This window comes from Eupeodes corollae, chromosome 1 (assembly GCF_945859685.1).
Source record: "Eupeodes corollae chromosome 1, idEupCoro1.1, whole genome shotgun sequence".
NCBI classification, from domain to species: domain Eukaryota; kingdom Metazoa; phylum Arthropoda; class Insecta; order Diptera; family Syrphidae; genus Eupeodes; species Eupeodes corollae.
Window position 1 is genome coordinate 158,837,479 of NC_079147.1, and position 22,634 is coordinate 158,860,112.

At 37.6% G+C, this 22,634-nt stretch overlaps 3 protein-coding genes across 4 annotated transcripts in view; 1 reads left to right on the forward strand and 2 right to left on the reverse strand.

Moving 5' to 3' along the window:
• LOC129953686 (nucleolar protein 16) overlaps nt 1–11,155 on the reverse strand; it is a 77,376-nt gene extending 66,221 nt beyond the window's left edge. Inside the window, exons 1-3 of one of the 2 annotated variants that reach the window (XM_056067017.1) lie at nt 10,942–11,155; nt 10,625–10,879; nt 10,312–10,560 (exon numbers count right to left, since the gene is read on the reverse strand). In XM_056067017.1, the coding sequence (XP_055922992.1) occupies nt 10,326–10,560; nt 10,625–10,879; nt 10,942–11,039 (588 nt within the window). In that variant the 5' untranslated portion in view covers nt 11,040–11,155 and the 3' untranslated portion in view covers nt 10,312–10,325. Of the gene's footprint in view, nt 1–10,242; nt 10,561–10,624; nt 10,880–10,941 lie in introns of those variants that run through there. The other variant, XM_056067018.1, reaches the window with a different exon arrangement.
• Nucleotides 11,156–12,471: 1,316 nt separating this feature from the next.
• LOC129938792 (cleavage stimulation factor subunit 1) lies at nt 12,472–14,039 on the forward strand. The gene is made up of 3 exons (XM_056046548.1): nt 12,472–12,635; nt 12,691–13,558; nt 13,617–14,039. The coding sequence occupies exons 1-3, from the start codon at nt 12,562–12,564 to the stop codon at nt 13,953–13,955; spliced, it is 1,281 nt and encodes a 426-aa protein (XP_055902523.1). The 5' UTR covers nt 12,472–12,561; the 3' UTR covers nt 13,956–14,039.
• A 2,347-nt stretch (nt 14,040–16,386) lies between these two features.
• Nucleotides 16,387–16,952, reverse strand: LOC129946265 (uncharacterized). The gene is made up of 2 exons (XM_056056399.1): nt 16,607–16,952; nt 16,387–16,562 (listed from the first exon to the last, which is right to left on the reverse strand). Exons 1-2 carry the CDS (start codon nt 16,950–16,952, stop codon nt 16,387–16,389), a joined length of 522 nt encoding a protein of 173 aa, XP_055912374.1.
• Nucleotides 16,953–22,634: the final 5,682 nt, after the last annotated feature.

Below are 22,634 nucleotides of genomic sequence, written 5' to 3' on the forward strand. Positions count from 1 at the left end.
ACAAAAGCGCCATTGACATCACGCTAAGTTCTTCCGATTATATCATCTAGTATTTGGACAGACTTTTGAAAGATAGTGCCTGTAGTGTTGACGTGTGAAGTCATGCTGCACAAAGGGACAAAGGGATGACAAAACTAGACATGGCTGTCAAATGCGGCCTTGAAATCGATGAAAATATGGTGGGTGTCGATTTGGTGTTCTTGGGTTTTTCCCAGGATCTACCGTAATGTGAATATTTGATCAACTATGGACTTTCCTGGTCTAAAACCACACTGATAAGGACCTATCAGGTTGTTGACCATGAACTTTAGACGTTCCCATATTACCGCAGAGAAGACCTTATAGGCGATGTTAAGTAGACTTATTCCTCTATAGTTGGTGCAGTTTAGAGCGTCTCCTTTTTTCAGGATCGGGCAAACAATACTGAGGTTCCATTCATCGGGCATGCTCTCTTCCGACCGTATCTTACAGATAAGTCGGTGCATGCTCCTAACCAATTTATCTCCAGCTGCTTTAAATAGTGAGGCATTCACGCCATCCGCTCCAGCGGCTTTATTAGACTTCAGCTTGGATATGGCAATCTTTACTTCGTCTAAGTCGGTAGGACGGAATTTTTGGCTTTCGTCGAATGGATCATCCTGCCTGACAGCGGAATTCAGATCGTCGTCGACGTTATACATTTTGCAGAAGTGGTCCTTCCATATCCTCAGTATTGACTTCGGTTCCACTATGATGTTTCCACTTTCGTCGTTGCAGCCTTCGGTTCTAGGTTTATGTACCTGTGAATTTCGTTTCACCTGTTCATAAAACTTTCGAACTTCATTGCTGCTTTTAAACCTCTCAACATCTTCGACCACACGCTTCTCATGCCCTCTCTTTTTCCTTCTGAGAACTCTTTGCGTGCCTGTTGTTTGGCTGCTTTTGCCTGCCGACATTCCTCATCAAACCAGGGGTTCCTTGTTGGTGGCTGTTTGAAACCCAGCACATCAGAGGCGGCTTCTCTGATTGCATCTTGGCAATGTTGCCACTGGTTTTCGATACATTGTGTTGGCCGCAGAGAACTTCGAGAGAGGTTACTTGTAACTCGGTCCGAAAAGGATTTTTCGATCTCTGGCGATTGTAGCCGTTCAACGTTGTACCTTCTCCCAGCACCTCACTGTTTTGCTTCGGGTCTGGAAATCGGAAGTGCTACCTTGGCTACAATGAGGTAGGGGTCCGAGTCGATGTTAGCTCCTCGGAAAGTTCGGACATCCATGATGCTGGAAGCGTGTCTGGCGTCGATCGCAATATGGTCAATCTGGTTGACGGTAGATTGATCTGGAGAAGTCCAAGTACCTTTTTGGATGTTGAGGTGTGGAAAACGCGTACTGGCTACCATGACGTTTTGCCCGGAGTAAAATCTATGAGCCTGAATCCGTTGTCGGAAATGTTGTCGTGCAGGCTGTTCTTCCCGATTATTTCACCAAAGAAGTCTTCCTTCCGAGCTTGGCATTAAAATCGCCCAGGACTATTTTAATATCGTAGCTAGGACACTGCTCATATGTTTTGTCTAAGAGCTCGAAGAACATATCTTTGGTGTTGTCGTCTTTCTCTTCTGTGGGGTCGTGCGGGCATATCAGGCTAATGTTGCCGAATTTAGTCTTGATGCGTATGGTCATGAGGCGCTCATTGATGCACCTATAGCTCAATACTTCTTGCCTAAGTCTGGCTCCAATTACGAAGCCGCATGCAAATAAGCGCTGTTGGTTTTCGTGGTAGCAGTCACCATAGTAAATATCGCAGTTATCCATCCTCTTTTTGCCCGGCCCATCCCATCGTATTTCCTGGATGGCGGTGATATCTGCTTTATAGCGGTCTAGGGCCTCCGCTAATTCTTCGGCCGCACGTGGTCTGTTAAGGGACCTAACATTCCACGTGCATATCCGAAGTTCGTTGTAATTTATTCGTTTGCGTTGCTTGTCAACAGTAAATCCATCCGTATCCGAGGCTTGTTGGTGCTTCGCAACTATGAAAGTTTTTACGTGGCCAGGAAGTCACCCCGTCGGCAAAACCCCCAACCTGGAGGGCCAGATCCTAAGTATAACTCCAAGGATGGGGAGCTCCTTATAGGCCTGGGTTCCGAATAAGTCGAAGAAGCCTTATAAGGTGTTCACTAAGTAGTTCAACCTTACTGGAACTGTAGACGGTATACGCCACCGTTTATTTTATCTCGGGAATTCCTCCACTGCCGTCTGGATAACGAGAGGTGCCTTAGTGGAAACACCTCTCCCCACCTCTCTCGTTTGCTGCCCCCAACAACTTTCCACTGGGGTTGGAACCCAATCTCCAGTTGAGGTACTAGGCACCCGATGTTCACTTCGGGGAGGTGAGAGTAGGAGTTGATAGGCAGAGGTTTGTTTTGAGAAAAACCTGTGGACGCTTGTGTCCTCTTGAATGCACATGTCTACCATTTGAACATCTTGCTGATACACCGGAACCATTAAAAAGTCTTTTAAATCATTCTCATCGAGAATCTAAACATTATCTTGATATGATTCTGCTTTCCAAATGACGTCATTCGGTACCAATGAAATGTTCAGGGTCAAGTCTATCATTTAGCTGAATTTTTTTTTTACCAAACAACCCTGACGAACCGAAATTTTCTTTTGCTTGCTAAATTTAGAATGCGAGGAAAAATTGGATTAGCAGTAGCATCATCTGGGATTGCTGCAACATTACTACAGAATGGAAAAACCGCTCACGCAACTTTCAAGTTGCCTTTAAACTTGCAAAGCCATTGCCAATATGCCTTATGTTTACCCGCAAGACGCCCAAATTTCAGAGAAAACGGATGATTCTTTCAATGTTTCAGGCCCATCAGCAAACTTATCTTTTTATTAATAATCTGACTGATCAAGGTAATGCCTTGACATCACAAATCCCTGTTTTACCCACGAACAATTTTATGTTGCTTGAAGAACAAAAAATATTGTTTACAAAGAAGAATTATACCCGTAATAGAAATATGTACAAAGAGTCGTTTCAAGGTCCTTAGAGTCTAAATAAAAGGTTTTTAGAAAGATGTATATGCATGCGTGTGTACGTACGTCCGGGAAGTTTGGATTCCACCCCTGAATGGCTAATACTTTTATGTTCAAAATTAAAACGAATCTTTCCACTTCAAAGAAACCCGGAAGATGATTTTCGATACGTAGTTCTTTATACGCTTTAATTTAGTTCAAAATTTCTAAAAGGAACACTTTCAGATGAAACCAATAATTCATAAACGGCCTTATCTAAAGGGAGTGAATTTGCAGAAAGAATGGCAATAAAATATAGATAGATAGATAGATAAGTTCTTATTAATGAATTGATATATTACATTGCGCTCGAATACATAGACATAGTTAACAATAATATTGTATAATAAGAATAGTTATCGACACCAATTATTTTTAAAAAACAGTGGTGGTGACACATCAATTTTATTTAAAAAATTAATATAAATTATACATTGAAAAGTTTTAGCAAATAGAAATTTGAAAATTAAAAAATTTTTTTTAAAGTTAAGCTTCAGCAAACAAATCGTATTTGGTTATATACACAGGTTTAATTGTAGACAGTGTAACGTAGTAAAGTTTCTATGTACATCTTGGTGGTCTACGGCAAGACGCCATAACTTTATTTCTTTTATAAACGTGCCGATATTTCTTATTTTACGAACTTCTATAGGAAGCGTTTTAAAAAGTTTGCAGGAAGCAATAAGATAGGAACTTTAGTTGAATTACTTTTAAGACTTCGTAAGTCGAAAATCGGACTTTTCAAATCCTGCTCTTTTAAAAAACACTTTCCAAACTTAAAAAAAAAATATATATGTCTAACAGGAAGAATTTATAAAGACCTAAAAACTTCCATTGATGGTGTTGAACGATGGGTTTTGAAAACGTAACGTATAGCTGATTTTTCAATAACAGTGAGTTGTTGCAGTTTGTTGACATGTGCACCACCCCAACAGGGTATTTCATATTGCAACTTGGAATGAAAAATGCCAAAATAAACCATCTTTAACAAATTTGAAAAGCAATGTTTTTTTATGTGGTAGAAACAACGGTTGGATGAGAGAAGCTAGTTTTTTTTTTTAAATAGCAATGTGTTTGTCCCAGTTAGGGTTTTGATCAATATAGATGTCGAGGTCTTCAACTTTTTCAATTTCAAAACAGCCACCTAACACCACTTGACATCCTCTCTAAAAAGGTGCCTGCCAACTTATGTGTAAGGCTTAGAGCCACCTCTCAATGGACCAGTAACAATACTGGACATACTACTATTCTAGACAATTTCAGATCTATCCCAGATCGCTTAGACTATACCACCCCAAAAATGGTATTTGGTAAAAGATTCCATGTGTCCATCCCTTCAAGATCCTCCTGGGAAGAAGAGAGACCCCTGGAAGACGATGCGGTACACTTCTATGACGGTTCAAAGATCGATCACCGAGTTGGAAGTGGTATCTTTTCAGAACAACTGAATCTTAGTCTAGCCTATAGACTTCCCAATCAATGTAGTGTATTCCAGGCAGAAGTAATGGCGATTAAAGAAGCACTATCCTGGCTCAAAGAAAACGTTATATCTAGTTAGGATATACGAATCTTCTCGGACAGCCAAGCCGCTTTTAAATCTCTCGCGTCTGTCTCCACAAACTCTCGAACAGTCCACGATTGTCAATCATCTCTGAAGGAGATGACGGAACAGTTTAACATTCACCTCATTTGGGTGCCGGGACACAGAGACATTCCGGGAAATTGCAAAGCCGATGAGCTCGCCAAAAACGAAACACTTCTGCCTTATGTTAGACAAAAACATGACATAGGAACACCACTTGCTACATGCAAATATCTTCTCAAGCAATATGCTCTAGAAACAACAAATGCTAGATGGTCACAGAGTACCACTTGCCTAGCAACCAAGCAAATATGGCCAAGTATTGACTTAGAACGGTCAAAATGCTTGATATCACTGAGCAGACAAAGTATAAGCTCTACAATTGGAGTAATGACGGGACACTGCCTCATAGGAAGACATGCTCTGAGGCTAGGGGTCTACACAAATGACTTCTGTAGAAGCTGTATGGACGAGGAGAAAGAGAAAACAGTCCAACACCTTCTATGTACATGTCCAGCACTCTCCATTAGAAGGAATAACTTTCTCGGTAATCCCTTCTTAGATAACACCAGTGAACTGGCAACGATTGACACAAAACGTCCCTCCAACTTTATTAAAAGTACAAAATGGTTTGTTTAAATTCATTACTCTCCCATGAGTAACCTCATTAGTGGTATCACAATGGACCCTTGAGGTCTACGTGCGTCAATGACATCTGGACAGCCACTCCAACCTAACCTAACCTAACCTACCAATGCAATTTAACATTCGGATGGGATGATTGAGTATGGTGACCATTACATTCACCATAAATTAAATTATGACTGAGGCAGTCGTGAGAATGAAAAATTATTGGTATGTCTAAAGAGATACTACCTCTTAGGCTGAAAAACATTAACGTATTTTTTGCTGCTCACAATTAACTCTTGTTAAGCAAACCAAAATCTTAGCAAGTGAACATCATAGTTAATATATGAAATTAGATTCAAAGGACTATTGCTACAGTATGTAATTAAAAGGACATCGCCAAAGGCTCTGACTTTATCTCGGAAAGGAACTGAAAAAAGGAAATTAATATAAACCTAAAATAAAATTGGGTCCTGTGGGACTCCCAAAATACTATTTTTAGAGGAACTTATACTGCACCCAACTTTTACATTGTGTGATCTAATTTTTAGATAAGACTCCAACCATTTCCAGATGAATGTTATGGTTCACCATGTCAAAGGCTTTAGTTATGTCTACGAAAAGTCCAGCACACTTTCTCTTAACATCTAAACCTTCTTGTGAAATGCAGCAAAATACTAGAAGAGCCTACTTAGTAGAAAGTCCAGCCCTGAATCCAAATTGGAATGGACTAAAAAAGCTTATTTTATTACGGTAAGATAGAATTCTTGTTTTAATTACCTTCTCAAACAATTTCGATATTGAAGACAACAAAGTTATTGCTCGACATGCCCTAGCCATCTTAAGCGTTGTACACGCAGTTTTTTGACCAGTGGAAAGTCACTGTACAGCTCGTATAACTCCTGATTAAATCTTATCCTCCAGATGTTACTTTGCCTGTCGACAAAAACCGGACATATCGTACGCAGAACCTTCCTCTCGAAGATACCAAGAGATCCTCCATCCTTCTGAACCATACAGCAAGACTGGAATGATTAAAGTTTTGTACAGTGTCTCTTTGGTACTTCGCGATAGGGCCTTATTCCTAAACTGCTTACTTAGGCCCAAGAAACAGCGATTAGCAAGGGTAATTCTGCGTTTGATCTCCGCGCTGATGTCATTTTGCAGAATTAACAGCAGTGCCCCATTTTGACCAAGTCTACGGTCAATGTTTAAAAGGCTAATGCAGCTGTAGTTGGCGCAGAGAAGGCGGTCACCTTTTTTATGGATAGGGCAGATAGTGCTTCAGTTGCACTCGTCGGGCACGCTTTCATCCGACCAAATCTTAGTAACAAGCTGGTGCATGCTCCTTACCAGATCTGCTTCAGCATACTTAAAAAGATACGCCTGCAGACCGTCATCACCGGCCGCTTTGTTCGACTTCAGCCTGGTAATGATAGTTTGATCTCACTCTGGTCGGGTGGGTGGAACTCTAGATCGTCAAGCAAATAGATTTGACGTGGCTGCTCGCTAACGGAATCGTTGACTACATCACCATTAAGTAGCTGGTTGAAATGATATCTCCAGATTTTTAGCATTGACTGCGTCTCGACTACGGTATTCCCCTCCTTATCTTTACAGGCTCCAGGGCGGCTAGTGAATCGTTGTTGTGTTCTTTTTGCCTCTTCCTTCCTGTTAAAACATCCCTGGATCTCCTCCACTTCACGCTGCTCATGGTTTTTTTTCTTTCTTCTGAGCAAGAGGTTCTCATCCCTTTTCTTGTCGCGGGAACATCGTGTCCTGTTTTGCTGCCACAATCTGTATGTCTCCGTTTTGGCCTTGTTTGCCTCAGCACATTCAGAATCAAACCAGGGGTTCCTTGGTGGCGGCTGTGAGAAACCTAGCACCACTTCTGCAGGATTCCTGATGGATTGTTTGCAGAGCTGCCAGTGGGTCTCTGGGCACATCTCGTCCGTTGTTGGGTTTCTCGCAAGCTCTAGGGATACTCGGTCGGCAAAGGCATTTTCGGTATCCTCCTGCCGCAATCTTCTAACGTTGAATATCCTCCTCGAGGTTGCTGTTCGCCTAAGAGCTTCCATGGATATTCGTACCCGCAGTTTAGCACCAATTAGGTAGTGGTCGGAAACTATGTTGGCTGATCTGTACTTACGAACGCCAAGTATGATAGAAGAGTGTTTTATGTCAATAGCAACATGATCGATTTTGTTGCATGTTCGGTCATCGGGGGACCGCCAAGTACTTTTGTGGATATCTGGGCGAGGGAATCTATTGCTACTCAACACCATGTTTTTCTTAGCTTCGAAGTCCATAAGCTTGAGTCCGTTTCCAGATGTGATATCGTGTAGGCAGTGTCTTCTGATTGACCTATCAAAGATTCCTTCTTTACTTTTGGCGTTAAAATCTCCCAGGAGCATTTTAACATCGTTTTAAGGACATTGCTCAAATGTTTTGACGAGGAGCTCATTGAATTCTTCTTTGCTATTGTCTTCCGTCGGGGCATGCGCGCTGATAAGACTCAGGTGGTGGAATGCGGATTGTCGTCACTCTTTCGCTTACTTCCCGAAAGCTTAAAAATCTTTGCTTTATTTTCCCTCTGACAGCAAAACCACATCCAAATAAGCGCTTCCTCCCATTGAGCAGACACTAACCATAGCAGAAACCCATTCCTGGCCCATTCCATCTCCTGGAGGGCTGTCACATCAGCTTTGATTTCGGAGAGGACATCGGCAAGCTGCTCTGCTTTGCGTGGTCACACATTCCATGTACATACACGTAAATCGTTGTCCGTTTTTCGTTTGCGGGGGAGGGGGGGCTATCAACAATATCAGTCCGTTCATCTGAGGCTATTACTTGTGTTTTCATCTCACTTTAAAATTTCCTTTCATGTCCGGCTTGTGAGGCTTGCGCATGACTGAGATCGTTAGAGCTGGTTCTTCAGAGCGATATAAGTTAAAAATGGCCCAACCAAATTTGGCACAACGGCCAACCTTGTTAAGCATTATATGATGACTTTTGAAATTATTGGCGAACGAAAATGTTTGGAGTCAAATATTTTCTTAGTAAAGGCTTACAGTTTTATTGCCTGTTGCAACATCAATTGATATCCAGACTTTTACTGGCCACTTTACACTGCAAATTCTTCTCCAAGCTATCAGCACATCTCTTTGATTCCTACACAAACAATCGGCATTTGTTGTAATTCTGATTTGTATACTTTTGACAACACTAATTGTTTGTTTAATTAAGAAAAATCTGTATAAAAATATATTTATACAAACCTATCGAATCCTAAATTTAAAAAAAAATTGTTGGCAAAAATCTTTATTTATTTATTTGTAGCTTAATATACAATATATTTTACATTTTAAATTATTTCATTAGCAAGTGGTTTAGAACATTGTAATTCTTTACATCTTTAATTCAAATATACATAAATAAAGAGAAGTGTTATTTAAAATTAATTTATGGTTCAAGGGAAAACGCTACTAAGAAAAACCCTTATTAGAATCTTAAATACTAGTATTGCTTAGGCCCCATTATCAACAAAATGCAGAAGTTGACAGTAATTTTAGGTGTTATTTTGGTCAGAAAGGTTTCTGATAAGATTGTTGTCAGTGAAGGAGCAGTTTAAGAAAAATGTCTCTTGTTGTTTGTTAACAAGGTTCTTAAGTGTGTAAGCATTAGCCTTATCATGGAGTCTTTTAGTTGAGTAATGCCATGGCAATCCGAGCATCATTTTCAAAACTTTATTTTGACTTACTTGAAGTTTTTGAATTTGCGAGTGAGCACAGTCAAACCAAACAGGTGCGCCATAAAGTAGTATTGGTTGGAAAATAGTTTTAAATATTATTAATTTATTTTGCTTGCTTAGACTTGAGTTCTTGTGAATGAAAGGATATAAACTCTTTATTGTTAAGTTGATTTTGTTAATTGTATTAGATATGTGTGTTTTGAAAGTAAGCTTTTTATCTAAAAATATCCCGAGGTATTTGCAGTTATCCGACCATTCGATTTCATTGGCACAGATTTTTAGTTTTTTGTCCGGTAAGTAACAAGAATTTCTTCGACGTGTAAACCATGTTGCTATTGTCTTCGTACCGTTGATTTAAATTTTCCATTTGTGAAAATATTTCTCAATAAGAACTATGGCTTCTTGCAATTCGGTAAAGACATATTGAAATAAAACACCAGAGGCAAATAAAACGGTATCGGCAGCAAACATTGCTAAGCTAACATTTGGGTTGGGAATCGGGAAATCAGACAAAAAAATATTGAATAAAATTGGGCCCAAAACAGATCCTTGCGGGACGCCTGCGGGAACTTCATATTTTGAGGATCTTACGTTTCCCAAATGGACTGCGAATTTTCTGTCTTCTAGAAAACTTTTTACAATTTTTATGATTAGGATAGGAAAGTTAAATTTGGCAAGTTTGAAAATAAGGGCATTGTGCCAGACTGTGTCAAAGGCTTTTTCGATGTCCAAAAGGACCATACCTGTAGATTTCTTTATACCAAGGTTTTGTTTTATTGAATTTTTAATTCTAACAATTTGGTGTATAGTTGAATGACTAGGTCTAAAACCAAACTGATAATCTGGGTAAAGATTTAGGTCATCGACAAGGCACTGTATCTTGTCTTTAATAATTTTTTCTATGGTTTTACTCAAACAGTTAAGGAGGCTTATAGATCTGTAGCTTAGTGGGTTTTCACGTGGTTTTCCTGGTTTCGCAATGGGTATAACTTTTGCAACTTTCCAACTGCTGGGAAAATAACTAAGTTTGATGCAAGAGTTAAGAAGGACGGCAAGGAATCTTGTGCCCTTAACTGGAAGTTTTTTCAGTAGTGTTGTTGATGTTGTCTACACCTGGGGATTTTTTGGAGATAGTTGCTTTAATGAGTTGCTTCACTGTTTTATGGTCGGTAAAACAATCTGCATTCGTTGTTGTTTCTCTATTTGGAAAATAGACAAAAATAGACATTTGACAAATATATGTTTATTTAAAATTAATGAAATAAAACATTAACATCCTATCTAAAGTACTTAAAATAGCCTAATATTACTTCCATTCACTTTCGGAATCGTATTCATTGCCCAAGCTCTCCCGATCGATTTCTCTTTCCTTCAAGTACAAATTAAATTGTTCTGGAATCGACATGAACTTACGAATTTTCATGCGAAACTGTTTCCATGTCCATTGATCGAAATTCTTCCGATCATTGACCATAGCTTTGTAATTTAATTGATATTTATCAATGAAATATGTAAGCACAGTACACAGTCCTTTTGGCAATCTGAAAATATAAACAAAAACGTTGATGAAGCACAACTTTGGAAATACTTTTTACTGTGCCATACCTTAATTTTGGCTCCCTAAATTCATTGGCTTCTTTTTCGAGAATATCTGCAACAAAAGCTTTACGACGTGGTTTTGGTGCGGGTTCTTCATTTACATCTTCTTCGACAAAGCCATTTGCCAACTTGATAATCTTCAAACGATTCTGTTTAAAATTCGGCATAGGAATACTTTTGTTCGAATCTGTAGCTAAACCCATGTCAAAGTAGTTCTTGTTCGGAAGTCTTCTATCATTCCAATGCTCTTTTACTTCGGGGCTTTAAAATAAATAAATGTATGATAATAAAACCTACTAAATATAAAATGATCGATATATTACCACTTAATTTTTCCTGTATTATTTCGAGTTTTATTTAGGCGTTTTCTGTTAACATTGTAGCGATAACGCTTCCCAATGTGATTCTTACGAATTTTCATATTTATAATTTAGACAATCACTTTTAATAAATTATTAAAATTTAAATCAAATGCACAAATTGTTGCAAATAAAATAACCGCACGTGCTTATGTTGATGCTTATTCTGTTTTGTCAATTTTCATTTTGTCAATGACAGCGATAGCTGACAGGACAACAAAAATGACAGATTCCAATTTTCAAAGTGTTCCAAGAAGGTCTGTTCATTATAAAAATACGCCAGTAAGTTCTGTATATATGGAAAATCTGTTCCATTCAATTCAAGTATTGTGATAATTGGTTTTTATGTCTGATATTTGTTTTTGAGAGTAAGTAAGAGTTTGGATTATTGAAAATTTTATTTAGGAATGGAAAAGTTAAATTTCTTTTATTTTTTTTAACTGATTTTCTTTTTAAGCTCCGAGCAAAGAACTGAGCTATCAAAAACAGGTTTATATGTAAAAATAATATTTTTTAGCTCAGGTATACAGAGCTTTCAAGCTGCGCTCTACGGGATCTGAATGAAATAAATGAGATAATGCAGCAAAAAGCTCAGAGTGGCTGACTTTATTTTTTGTATCGTGTGGTAAGAGACAGATGGCAAGTTCTTAAACTTTTGAAAGTTCAGTTCTCCATTGGTTTTCGTACTCGATCTGCTCAGGCTCATTAAAACCAAATATTGAAATTTTTTGACAGGCCATGTAAAGTTGTTATTAAAAATGTCTGTCATCTTTGTACATAAAATCTATTGTATCATCATGGAACTGTTTTTTTCTACTTTCACCGTAGCCTCAAGATGGCGTTCAACATTTTATATACAAAAGTATTGTTAAACAACAGCAATAGCTAATGTCACCATAGCCACCACGTGATATTAAAAATGTCTGTCATCTTTGTACATAAAATCTATTGTATCATCATGGAACTGTTTTTTTTTACTTTCACCGTAGCCTCAAGATGGCGTTCAACATTTTATATACAAAAGTATTGTAAACAGCAATAGCTAATGTCACCGTAGCCACCACGTGCCGCCATAAAAATCAACGATGACATTAGTATAGATTTTTTGCACAAAAATATCAGTTATTAAAACATAAATTCAATTTTAGTAAGAAATAATATTGCAATTAATTTTTGCCACTCGGTAAAAATTTATTTGAGTGAATTCAGTATTTGATTTGTGTTTCTAGTCAAATATTTAAATATTTTTTAAACCTTTCTTGTGATTCAATTCAATGATATAATTTTATACAATAAAAATAATACATTATTCAATCTCAAAAGTTTTGTAGTTAATTTTTAATTTCTGGGCAGTTAAACACGAATAAATAAGTTTTTATTTACTGCATTTTTATAAATATAAATTGAAAAACACGTGAACTCACCCTCACACATATTTCCTGAAATTTTTGGAAACGAAAACAAATATGACACTGACATATGACATATAAAAGGCGTCCATTTTTGTTTATATAGTGCAAATTAAATACTCCAGAAGCAGAAAAAGACAACAGCTTAAAATTTAAAATAAAAAAAGATACCACCATGAAAGACACAGAAATTTTAGATCCTAGAAATCTAGTGAAAAACAGAGAAGTACTTTACCGTCTTATTATAGGGTAAGTTGAATAAATATCAAAAGTTGCACGTAGAAATAAATATCTTCTAATGCAGGCAACTTATGTACGATGGCTTGGAAAAGTTTGCCAAAGAGCTCTCGCTTTTGGTCAAAGCCGATGAATGCTCACCCACAGAGCAATTACTTCACATCATGATTGCCGGCATGCAGGCAACTTCTATTGCAAAAGAAAACAACGTTTATGATGATGTCTTACCTGGAATCGATCTTGAATTTGAACCTGAGGGTTCATCATTGGCTCCTGAGCCGGCTTCTTATGAAACTGCTTATGTCACATCTCACAAGCAATCTTGTCGTGCCGGAGCATTCAGTCATGATGGACAATTAGTGGCAACAGGTAGTGTCGATGCTAGTATCAAAATTCTTGATGTAGATCGTATGCTTGCGAAATCGGCGCCGGAAGATTTGGAGCCAGGAAGAGAGCAACAAGGACATCCAGTTATTCGAACCCTCTACGATCACACCGACGAAGTTTCGTTTCTCGAATTCCATCCTAAAGAACACATCTTGGCATCAGGTTCTCGTGATTGCACCGTCAAACTCTTCGATATAGCTAAACCATCAGTTAAGAAGGCTCACAAAGTTTTCACTGATTGTGAGCCAGTATCTTGTTTGTCTTTCCATCCGACTGGGGATTATATTGTAGTGGGCACGGAGCATCATGTGCTGAGAGTCTTCGATGTACAGACAGCGCAGTGTTTTGTAAGTGCAATTCCCTCACAACAACACAAGGCAGCAATTTCTTGTGTGAAATACGCCCCAACAGCCAAGTTCTATGCCAGTGGAAGTGTCGATGGCAGCATTAAGCTGTGGGATGGGGTCAGTGGTCGATGCATCAATACAATTGCCGATGCACATTCCGGGGCTGAAATTTGTTCACTTCAGTTTTCAAGAAATGGAAAGGTGAGTTATTTTATTACGAATGTTTTTTTAATTTTTCCTAAAACTTCGTCTTCTTTAGTATCTGTTGTCATCTGGAAAGGATTCCATTGTTCATTTGTGGGAATTGTGTACCAGTCGCAGTATTCAAACTTATACTGGTGCTGGTACAACTGGCAAGCAAGAACACAACACACAGGGGGTATTCAACCACACAGAAGACTATGTAATGTTTCCTGATGAGGCCACGACATCTTTGTGCTCTTGGAACTCTAGAAATGCGGGTCGCTTGAATCTTATGTCGTTGGGACACAATGGGCCTGTACGTTACATAACACACTCGCCTAACTCACCTGCGTTTTTGACATGTTCCGATGATTATAGAGCAAGATTTTGGTACAGAAGAGCTTCTAACCAATAAGGAGTATTTATAAAGATGTTTTCATTTGCAAATAATTCACAATGTCATCTGTTAATCACAATAAAGAAACATCAGTTTTATAAAATAAAAGATTGCGGTTTTTATTTCGAAGAAAAATGGTCAATCAATTGAAAGAAATGAGGCGTTATTCCAGAAGAATTAAATTTGTGCAACGTTCAGTTTCGCAAAGACAAAATTAAAAAAAAAGAGGGTTCTCACCTAAGCTACTAAAGCGAACTTCTAAGGACTTGGGACTATTGGTAACGCAAAATTGTATGAAATTTTGCTTCATCTTGGCAATAGTTTTATTGTTGGTATAACGATGGAATTCGTGAAACGGCTGAATAAAGAAGGCTTTAGTTAGATTTTTTTTTATAATGTAAAGACAATGGGAGCACCAGAAAAAGGAGAGAGGGGTTGAAAGGAGGTGTCGGTGCACATGGGCTTTAAATTCCTGAATATTGCAATGCCTGGGAAAGACAGAGTGTGGTAAGGAAATCCACATTCGCGTAGTAGGGCTAAAGAATGTATCTCTGTACTTGACGATACAACCGAAGTTGAGCTCGAGAGTATACTGATGAGCATTGCTAAAAGCGCGAGTACTACTTTTGAACTGTTTAAGGGGAGGAATGCAGCTGGCTACTTCTTTAGAGCCTAAACCGTTAAAATGCAACTGGCTACTTCTTTAGAGCTTAAACCATTAAAATAACGGCAAAAGAGGGTGAGACAGGGAACTTAACGACGATGTTCGATCGACGTAAATGATCTTATGATGGTATTATCACCAATCAATCTAAATGCTCTACGTTCAATACTGTCCAAGAGGCTTAAGTAAGCTGCAGGAGTACCAGCCCAGATTAGGAGTTATACTCAAGCTTTGGACGTAGGTCTTGTAAATAACAGCCAGATCAGAGGCGGAGAAAAACTTCTTTCATAGCCTTAAAAAACCCAAACATCTTGCAGCATTTTTGGCAACATCGCGTATGTGATCGTTCCAAAAGGTGGTAAACATACCGAGAATATCGAGATGTTCAGTCTCCTCGATGCAAGTGCCATCCAGGGATAATGGCAAGGGGGGTATACCTCGCTTTAACGATACAAGACATTGGGTTTTCGAAGTATTAAATTCCACGTGGTTTTTTATTCCTCATTATACAATGCTGTTTCGATCAGAATTTAATGAACTTATCATATTTTGTCGTTGTAGTTCCACATTCGAAGGTGAGGGATATGATTCTGAAAACGAATATGAAAAGTTAAGAGTACTATTGTCAGCGAAACAATATATTGTACTTATTCCGGTTTTTCTCAGTCAAGAGTGTTTAATAGACGGAAACTTTCCTTCTTAACCCTAATAACCTCTTTACAATTACCATAGAACCATGCGTTTTTCTTAGGTCTGATGCTTTTAACCCTATTCTTGATAAAAGTTCTCATTCCCAGGAGAATCAAACTTGTGATCATATCAGCGCTGGTGTCATCGCCATTATCGAGGAAGCATAGCGACCAGTTAAAGATTTTAAAATAATTATTGAGAGCGTCCCAATTGGCTCTCGCGTATTGCCAAACGGTTCTCTTAGGAGCTCTTTTTTTAATTGGAGAGTTTTTACACGAGAAATTTGCTGATATGCATATGACACAATGGTCAGATGTACCTAGAGGATATAGAACACTAATAGTGTAGTTACCAGGGTCAGAGGTAAGAAACAAGTCAAGAGTGTTTGCTCGACTTACCACGTCCGATATTCGAGTGGGCTCGTTGACCAGTTGAGTTAGGTGGGTCTACTCAGCGAAGATCTCAGCACACACTCCTTCGGGTATTGACTTCCCCGAATGTTGAAGCCATGAAGAATTGCGTAAATTGAAATCGCCCGTAACAACGATTTCAGGATCATACGAATGATGACTCTTATTTTTTTATCGAGCATTAAAGACACTAAATTTTGCACTAAACTTGTTCCTTTTTCTTCGTTTCCGGCTGCTAGTAGCAGCACTTTAACTCCTCCTGGAGCATAGGGCGGCAACCAGTTCCTTCTATCTCTCTCTATTCCTAGCACGATATCTCAGCTGGGACCACGCCTCCAAGTTTTGGGACCGAGCTTCCTTCATGACAGATGATCTCCATGTTTCTCTTCGCCTTCCACACCGCCTTCTACTTTAAGGATTCCATTGAAAGCACTGCTTTGATATGTTGTCGTTCGGCTTTCTGAATGTATGGCCAATCCAGAGCCACTTTCTCTGCGCGATGTCAACATCCCCTTTTGTTTGCCCAGTCCTGAGCCACAGTTCATCGTTAGATATAGTTTGTGGCCACCGAATGTTCAGGATGTAAAGTAGACAGTGATTGACAGAAGTTTGCAACCTTCTCGAGATGTCAGCAAAGCACTTTCACGTTTCGGAGTCATATAGCAGCACGGATTTTACGTTGGACTCAAACAACTTTAACTTGGTACGGAGCGCTATTTTCCTGAAGTTCCACACTTAAGAAAGCACTACGGGCTTTAATTATTCTACTGGTGACATCCAGGCCCGTTTCACCATCGAGTGCCAAATAGCTTCCCAGATTGTTGAACTGACCCCTTCTACTGCCACTTGTCTCACAATAACCTATTGTTGTTGGTTTCATCTGGTGTGCATTAACTTAGTCTTACTGGAATTAATTCTTAAACCAGCCAGCCTTTTGTTGAAGAGAGTGGCACATTTGGCTGAGGTCTCCATTTCTATTTGCCATTGGTTACCCAGTCTCTCGTGTTCACCCACCGTAGCAGTCATAACATTATCAATAGCAAGCAAGAAAAAAATCGGTGACAATACATCACCGTGTCTCACTTCAAATGCGTCGGAAAGCTGTTCATTGTCCAAAACGAAACCCATTTCGCTGTTGTAAGACTCTTTTATTATAGCAACAATTTTATCAGGAATGCCTCTAGCAACAAGCGATCTCCAGATAACATCACGACTAACGCGATTGAAGGCCTTTTCAAAATCGACGAGCATGAGGTAAAGCCACGATTAGTACTCCGACGACTGTTCAAGAATAATTCGCAAGGTGTTAATGTGGTCGACACATGATTGATCACTGCGAAATCCTGCTTGAAGCCTCTTGAGCGTAGACTCAATCTAAGATTTAATCCTCTCTAGAATGATGGTTGCCATTAACTTTGGAAATACCATTGGACAAAATGGGGATTCCACGCCTGTTATTGCAGTTCTTAAGATCACCTTTTTTTGGTATCTTGACTATTACCCCGTCCTTCCACTTCCTGGGAAACGTTTCGTTTTTTTCCGTAACAGACACTTAACAAGTGGCAACAAAATACCGGCAGCCAAGTCGAGGTCTGCTTTGAGGAATTCGGCAGCTGCTTTGTTGTTCTTTAAAAGATCGCGGGTCTTATTTCCGTGCATGTCGGGGGGTCAATATTAATGCTTCTGATAGATCTATTTCGGTATAGATTGAATTTCGGTAGAGTGTTTATATAATTTTCAGACGTGTCTCGTTTGTGAACTTTATTATTAGAATGTTATGTTTAGTTAATAAATAAGTTTAATTTAGTTAACGACTCGATGCCAACCATGCCAACATTATTTTTCGACATTTAAAATAGGTCTACCAGGTTGTTTGGCTAGGTATTTTGTCCAATTTTTTTTTGCAATAATATTTAGGTGATTAGTGGGAAGTCTTGTCCTGGCTTTAAGAAAACGTGTTATCAACATCCGTATTTTCTCAGATATTGTATATAATTCCTAGGTTTCTAACATTTCATTTATACAGTGCTAAGTCTATTAAGGAAATGTATAAAAAGATTTATAAAAGATTTTTTAAAACACATATTTCGTAAGAGATGTATATCAAAAATCTGGAAAAATAAAATATAACAACTAAAAATGAATTAAAATGTTTTCTTAATTTTGTATTATTTACTTTATTTTTAAATGAAAGAACTTATTAATTTTTACAGGGTAAGCTAGAGTGGCGCTTAGAATAACAGAAAATTTAATTTTTGAAGCAAAAACATTTGGTGAGCTATAACACATCTTCCAAAGACATTTTTTAAATCCTTGTCCAGTCCCAGTCGATTGCATATTCGCAACTGTGCGTATGGAAATTTCGGTATTAGGAACTTCTTTTGTATCCAGAATACCTCGAGCACACACTGAATTCAGATCTAGAATACAATAATTTTTGTATGATTCCATTCTTTGTTCCAATCTGATAGAGCTCGTTATCTGTTTTATTTAAGATTACCCCTATAATTCCTCGGTCGACTTCTGGTACGGAAACCCTTACAGAATGGACACAAAAGGAAACTTCATGTTCCTTGTTTTTAACATTTTTCCTGCTTGTTGTTGCAGGTTTTGCTTAGCAGAATGACGATTTTTTTGAACTACTAAATTTTTGCCCTTTAGCTACATAAAATATGCACTGGCTGAAGGTACTGTGTTGACCTCACACTGATCTCAATTATTACAGACTGAGATTGGTTCTATCATATTTACATTAAGTGTACCCGTTGATGCCTTTGGATCTTCTTCACCATTCTGTAGAAGATTTTCAATGACTTTCTCTAAATATTTTTCAGTTTCGATGCTTTGCGTGAAATCATTTGGTAACTTTAGACGTGCCTTAATTTTAGATGCAAAAGGGTCTTCATAAGCACTTTGCTTGATGCCAGCGTAAAAAGCCTTGGACCCTACTATGTAACTCGATTCTACACTGAAATTGCTCGAATTCGAAAAATTGGTACTATGAATCTATTTTACTACTTTCGCACCAACGAGAATCGAATAGCTCTAGTAGTGCCAACTATATTGTTATGAATTTTCGAATAAACGAGGAACTATGTAACTAGAAAGTAGAATAACAAGGCAAAATCGAAAAAAATCACTTTACATCGAATGTGTGCGCAAGCGAGGTTTTTTTTGTCAAAGTGTAAAGCGGTCCCTAGACTATCAATATTATTGTGCAATTTTTGATATTGTACAATATTATTGAGAGTCTAGGGCTCACATTGAAGGGTTGTGCAATATATTGTACGAAATCAAAATCCTTTTGATATTTATTGTGCAACCAAATTTATTGTATAGTCTGTGGATGTGTTTGCGCAATATTTTGTCATTTGTTTTGAATTTTCGTAGTGAAAACATCTCCCTGAATTAAATGTCAAAATGGTAAACAATAATAATAAAAAAGAGGAACGCAAATTCATAGTGGAATCGAAGTATATGAAACTTTGCCTGCTTTGTGGAATGTGAAGTGTAAAGAATATTCCAACAGAAATCTTAAAAGTGACCAATACGAAAAAATGCTTGCAAAATACCGCGAAAGATATCCCGACACTGATAAGGCTCAACTGGTCCAAAAATTGAACTCTTTGCGAACTAATTACAGGAAAGAACTAAAAAAAAATGTCTGATTCGGAAAAAAGTGGTGCTGGAGCCGACGAAGTTGTTGAACCAAGTTTGTGGTATTTTGATGCGCTCCATTTTTTAAGGACATTAGAGCAACCATGCTCTTCAAAGAGCAGCATGAACAACAAAGCAAATGATACAAATCCGGAAATGTCTCAGGTAAGAATTTTTTCATTATATCCATTGGCAACTTATATCCATTCATCTTCTGTTTGTGGCAGCTATAAATTTGAAAATATAATATGAGTTGTTTTCAATTATCGTATCTGGATCTGAATAAATGTCTTCAAAAGACCTAGATCCATATCCATGTAGAAAAATATAGTTGAAAATTATAAGTATTTGTTTTATTCGTTTATATTAATTCTTTCATATTATGTCTCTTTACAGAATTCACATGAACAACCACCGAAAAAAGCTAAAACAAAAAACGACGGATCTCAAGGGTTGATTTCTTTGGTTCGGAAACGGCTTCAGGAACCAAAGAATGAATTTGAACAAATCTCCGCAGCTTGGGCAGTCGATTTGCAGAGAATGGAACCAGAGCAACAACTTTTTGCAAAAAAAGCCATAAACGACATATTATTTGAAGGCCGTATGGGAACTTTAAACCGAAATTCAGTCAAAATAAATATGGATGGTTACAACAGTGCGTCGTGTTCCACTCCGTACAGCTTTGTAATGTCAACGCCAAGCCCAGCTGATTGCCATTATGTCAAACAAAATTCTGAAGTTGTGTATTCGGAAGAGGATACGAACTCGCAAAATGTTTCTAAATTCTTTTCTACTTTTCAATAAATAAATAAATATTACATATGTATGTACGTATGTATTTATGTACAGATATATGTAAAAACTAAACATAGATGTGTAATCTTGTATTTTATTTAACTAACCTTGATGTAATCCTTCAGGACGTGTATTAAATCTGTACAAGTTTCAGTGACGATTAAGCCAATCGATTGCGGGGATATTGCGCTTGTAAATTTTAAGTCTTCGAAAGTATTTCCGGTAGCAAGGAATCGTAGTGTAATTGACAAACGCTGGGAAGGGGGAACAGCATCTCGCAATTTGGTATTTTTCTTTATAATTATAGGCGTAATCATTTCAAGCAGTTCATTATAAAATCCATCGTCCATCCTCAGGAAATTTCTAAAATCATTGGGTTCGCTCAAAGCCAGCTCATTTAATAAATTTTGATGAGTAAACACGTTTCGTTTTTTGTACCAGTCCTTCATCCATCTGCGTTTGTTTTTTTCTTTTTTTTTAAATGAAATAGCAAGAGCAATTGCCACACAACAATAATCCGTATCATCGAGCATGATGTTGAAGCACAAATAAAGAACTCTCAAATGATTTATTGTGCGAAATATTGTTTAGTGTGGGGTACCAGTCAATAATATTGTGCAATATATTGTTCAATAATATTGATAGTCTAGGGACGGCTTAAGCAAAATGTTGAATAATAGTTCCATCTACCAACCCAATTACACCGGGAATTCGAAATTTTTGCCAAAATAGAGTTTGGACTTGCTGTACAATTCCAGCGTTCTTGTCACCACCGATTTGGTGTGGTAACCCCATGTTGCCAAAAACTTCAATAGCTAAATGATAATCGGAACAGAATTTTGTCTTATGCGAGTATTCATGTCGGATGATATGGTGTCAGGTAAGAACATAAATCTTTCTTTAGAAAGACGATATTTCTTAACAAAACTAAAACAAAAGCATATATTTTACTGCATATGTATGTATGTATGTACAAACCTTTTCTCGCTCAGCTCCATTATTTTGGAATTATCTCTTATTCTTCTGTGTTCCAGAAGAAGAAGATGCGGTGTCCAAAAATTGTATGTGTTTTTTTATTTTGTTTTTTTCTTTTTGTATTTTTAAGACTGTCAAACAACTCGATAATCGTTCGAAAGTACAAAACTTTTTAAAAACAAATTGGTATAACCGGCATCCGATTATACATAGTACGATTTGAAAATAGAATCGGAAATGAGTTTCAAATAGAATCAAAAGTAGAATAGAGTTACATAGTAGGGCCCCTGTTTTTCATGAGTTGAACAAACCTTATACCCTATATATATCCTGATTCGCCCTTTCCACACTTCCCTGGCTTTGAGAATGCCTGGGTGGGCTTACAATGGACAAGTGCATAACCTTTCTTAAAATAAAGTTGTTTTTTTTTAATACATATAATAAAGTATGAGTGATTTTAGTGTTTCTGATTTGGATTCTGAATACCTTCCAAGCTGTGAAGAAGAAAATGATGATTTTTTAAGTAAGTAAATTAAATCTTTTGAGCGAAACATAGCCTTAGGAAAATTTAATGTTGTTTAAAGCAATAATGATGAACTGTTATCTTTTTTATAAAAAAATTTGTCGTATCGTAGGTCCTATTATTGACAACTTCGAACCGTTATGTATTGAAACTGGGGGACCATCAACTGGTAATAAATATTCTTTTAATAAAAAATATGTGAATATTGTTGTATAAAAATGTTTTATTTACATTTTAGATTATAATTCAAATTCAAATACTCCTGGTGAGTCACCAATTTTACAAAATGAAACTGCAGTCAACTCTGATACCCAATCCCATGCAGAAATCCTTACGAGTACACAAGAAAGTCTACATTCCGAACAAAACGAACAACTGAAAGGTAAGAAACGTTCGAGGAATGTAAAATCCTGGAAAGTAAATGAAAGAAAAGTGAAAAGAAACACGGGGCAGAAATACATTACAGCAAAGGGTGTAACAGTTCCAAAAAAGAAATTTATAAATTCAGACTGTGGCTGCAGAAACAAGTGTTTTAATTCATTATCAGAGGAGGCTAGACAAAAATTATTTGACGAATTTTGGAGTCTTGGAGACTTAAGTTTACAAAATACATATCTCTATGGACTAGTTAAATCAAGTCCTATACGCCAAAATCGTCACAGGGGTGCTTCACGCAGAAACCAATTTTTTTTTCAAATACTTCCTAAAAAGTGAAAACATTACCAAAGCAGTATGCAAAAAGTATTTTCTAGCTACATTCAATATCAGCAATGGAAGACTTTTTAGATGTATTTCTAAAAAAATGCATCGGAGTGCAGTCATGAGCGACTTGGTAGAACGTCCTCTAGAAAATTAGACGACTCTGATGTTATAGCTCTTATACAGAGCTTTCCGGCGTACCAGAGCCACTATTCTAGGGAAAAAAAACCTTACAGAAAATACCTTAATAGTGAACTAACGATGAAAAAAATGTACGATTTATC

Bases quoted from the DNA above. Each gene is read 5' to 3' on its own strand.
- LOC129946265 (XM_056056399.1), bottom strand. From the start codon at position 16,952: ATGCTCGTCGATTTTGAAAAGGCCTTCAATCGCGTTAGTCGTGATGTT. The intron at 16,563-16,606 runs GTAAGACTAAGT...CAACAACAATAG, and splicing joins TGGTTTAAGAATTAATTCCA to GTTATTGTGAGACAAGTGGC.
- LOC129938792 (XM_056046548.1), top strand. From the start codon at position 12,562: ATGAAAGACACAGAAATTTTAGATCCTAGAAATCTAGTGAAAAACAGA. The intron at 12,636-12,690 runs GTAAGTTGAATA...CTTCTAATGCAG, and splicing joins CTTTACCGTCTTATTATAGG to GCAACTTATGTACGATGGCT. The intron at 13,559-13,616 runs GTGAGTTATTTT...CGTCTTCTTTAG, and splicing joins AGTTTTCAAGAAATGGAAAG to TATCTGTTGTCATCTGGAAA.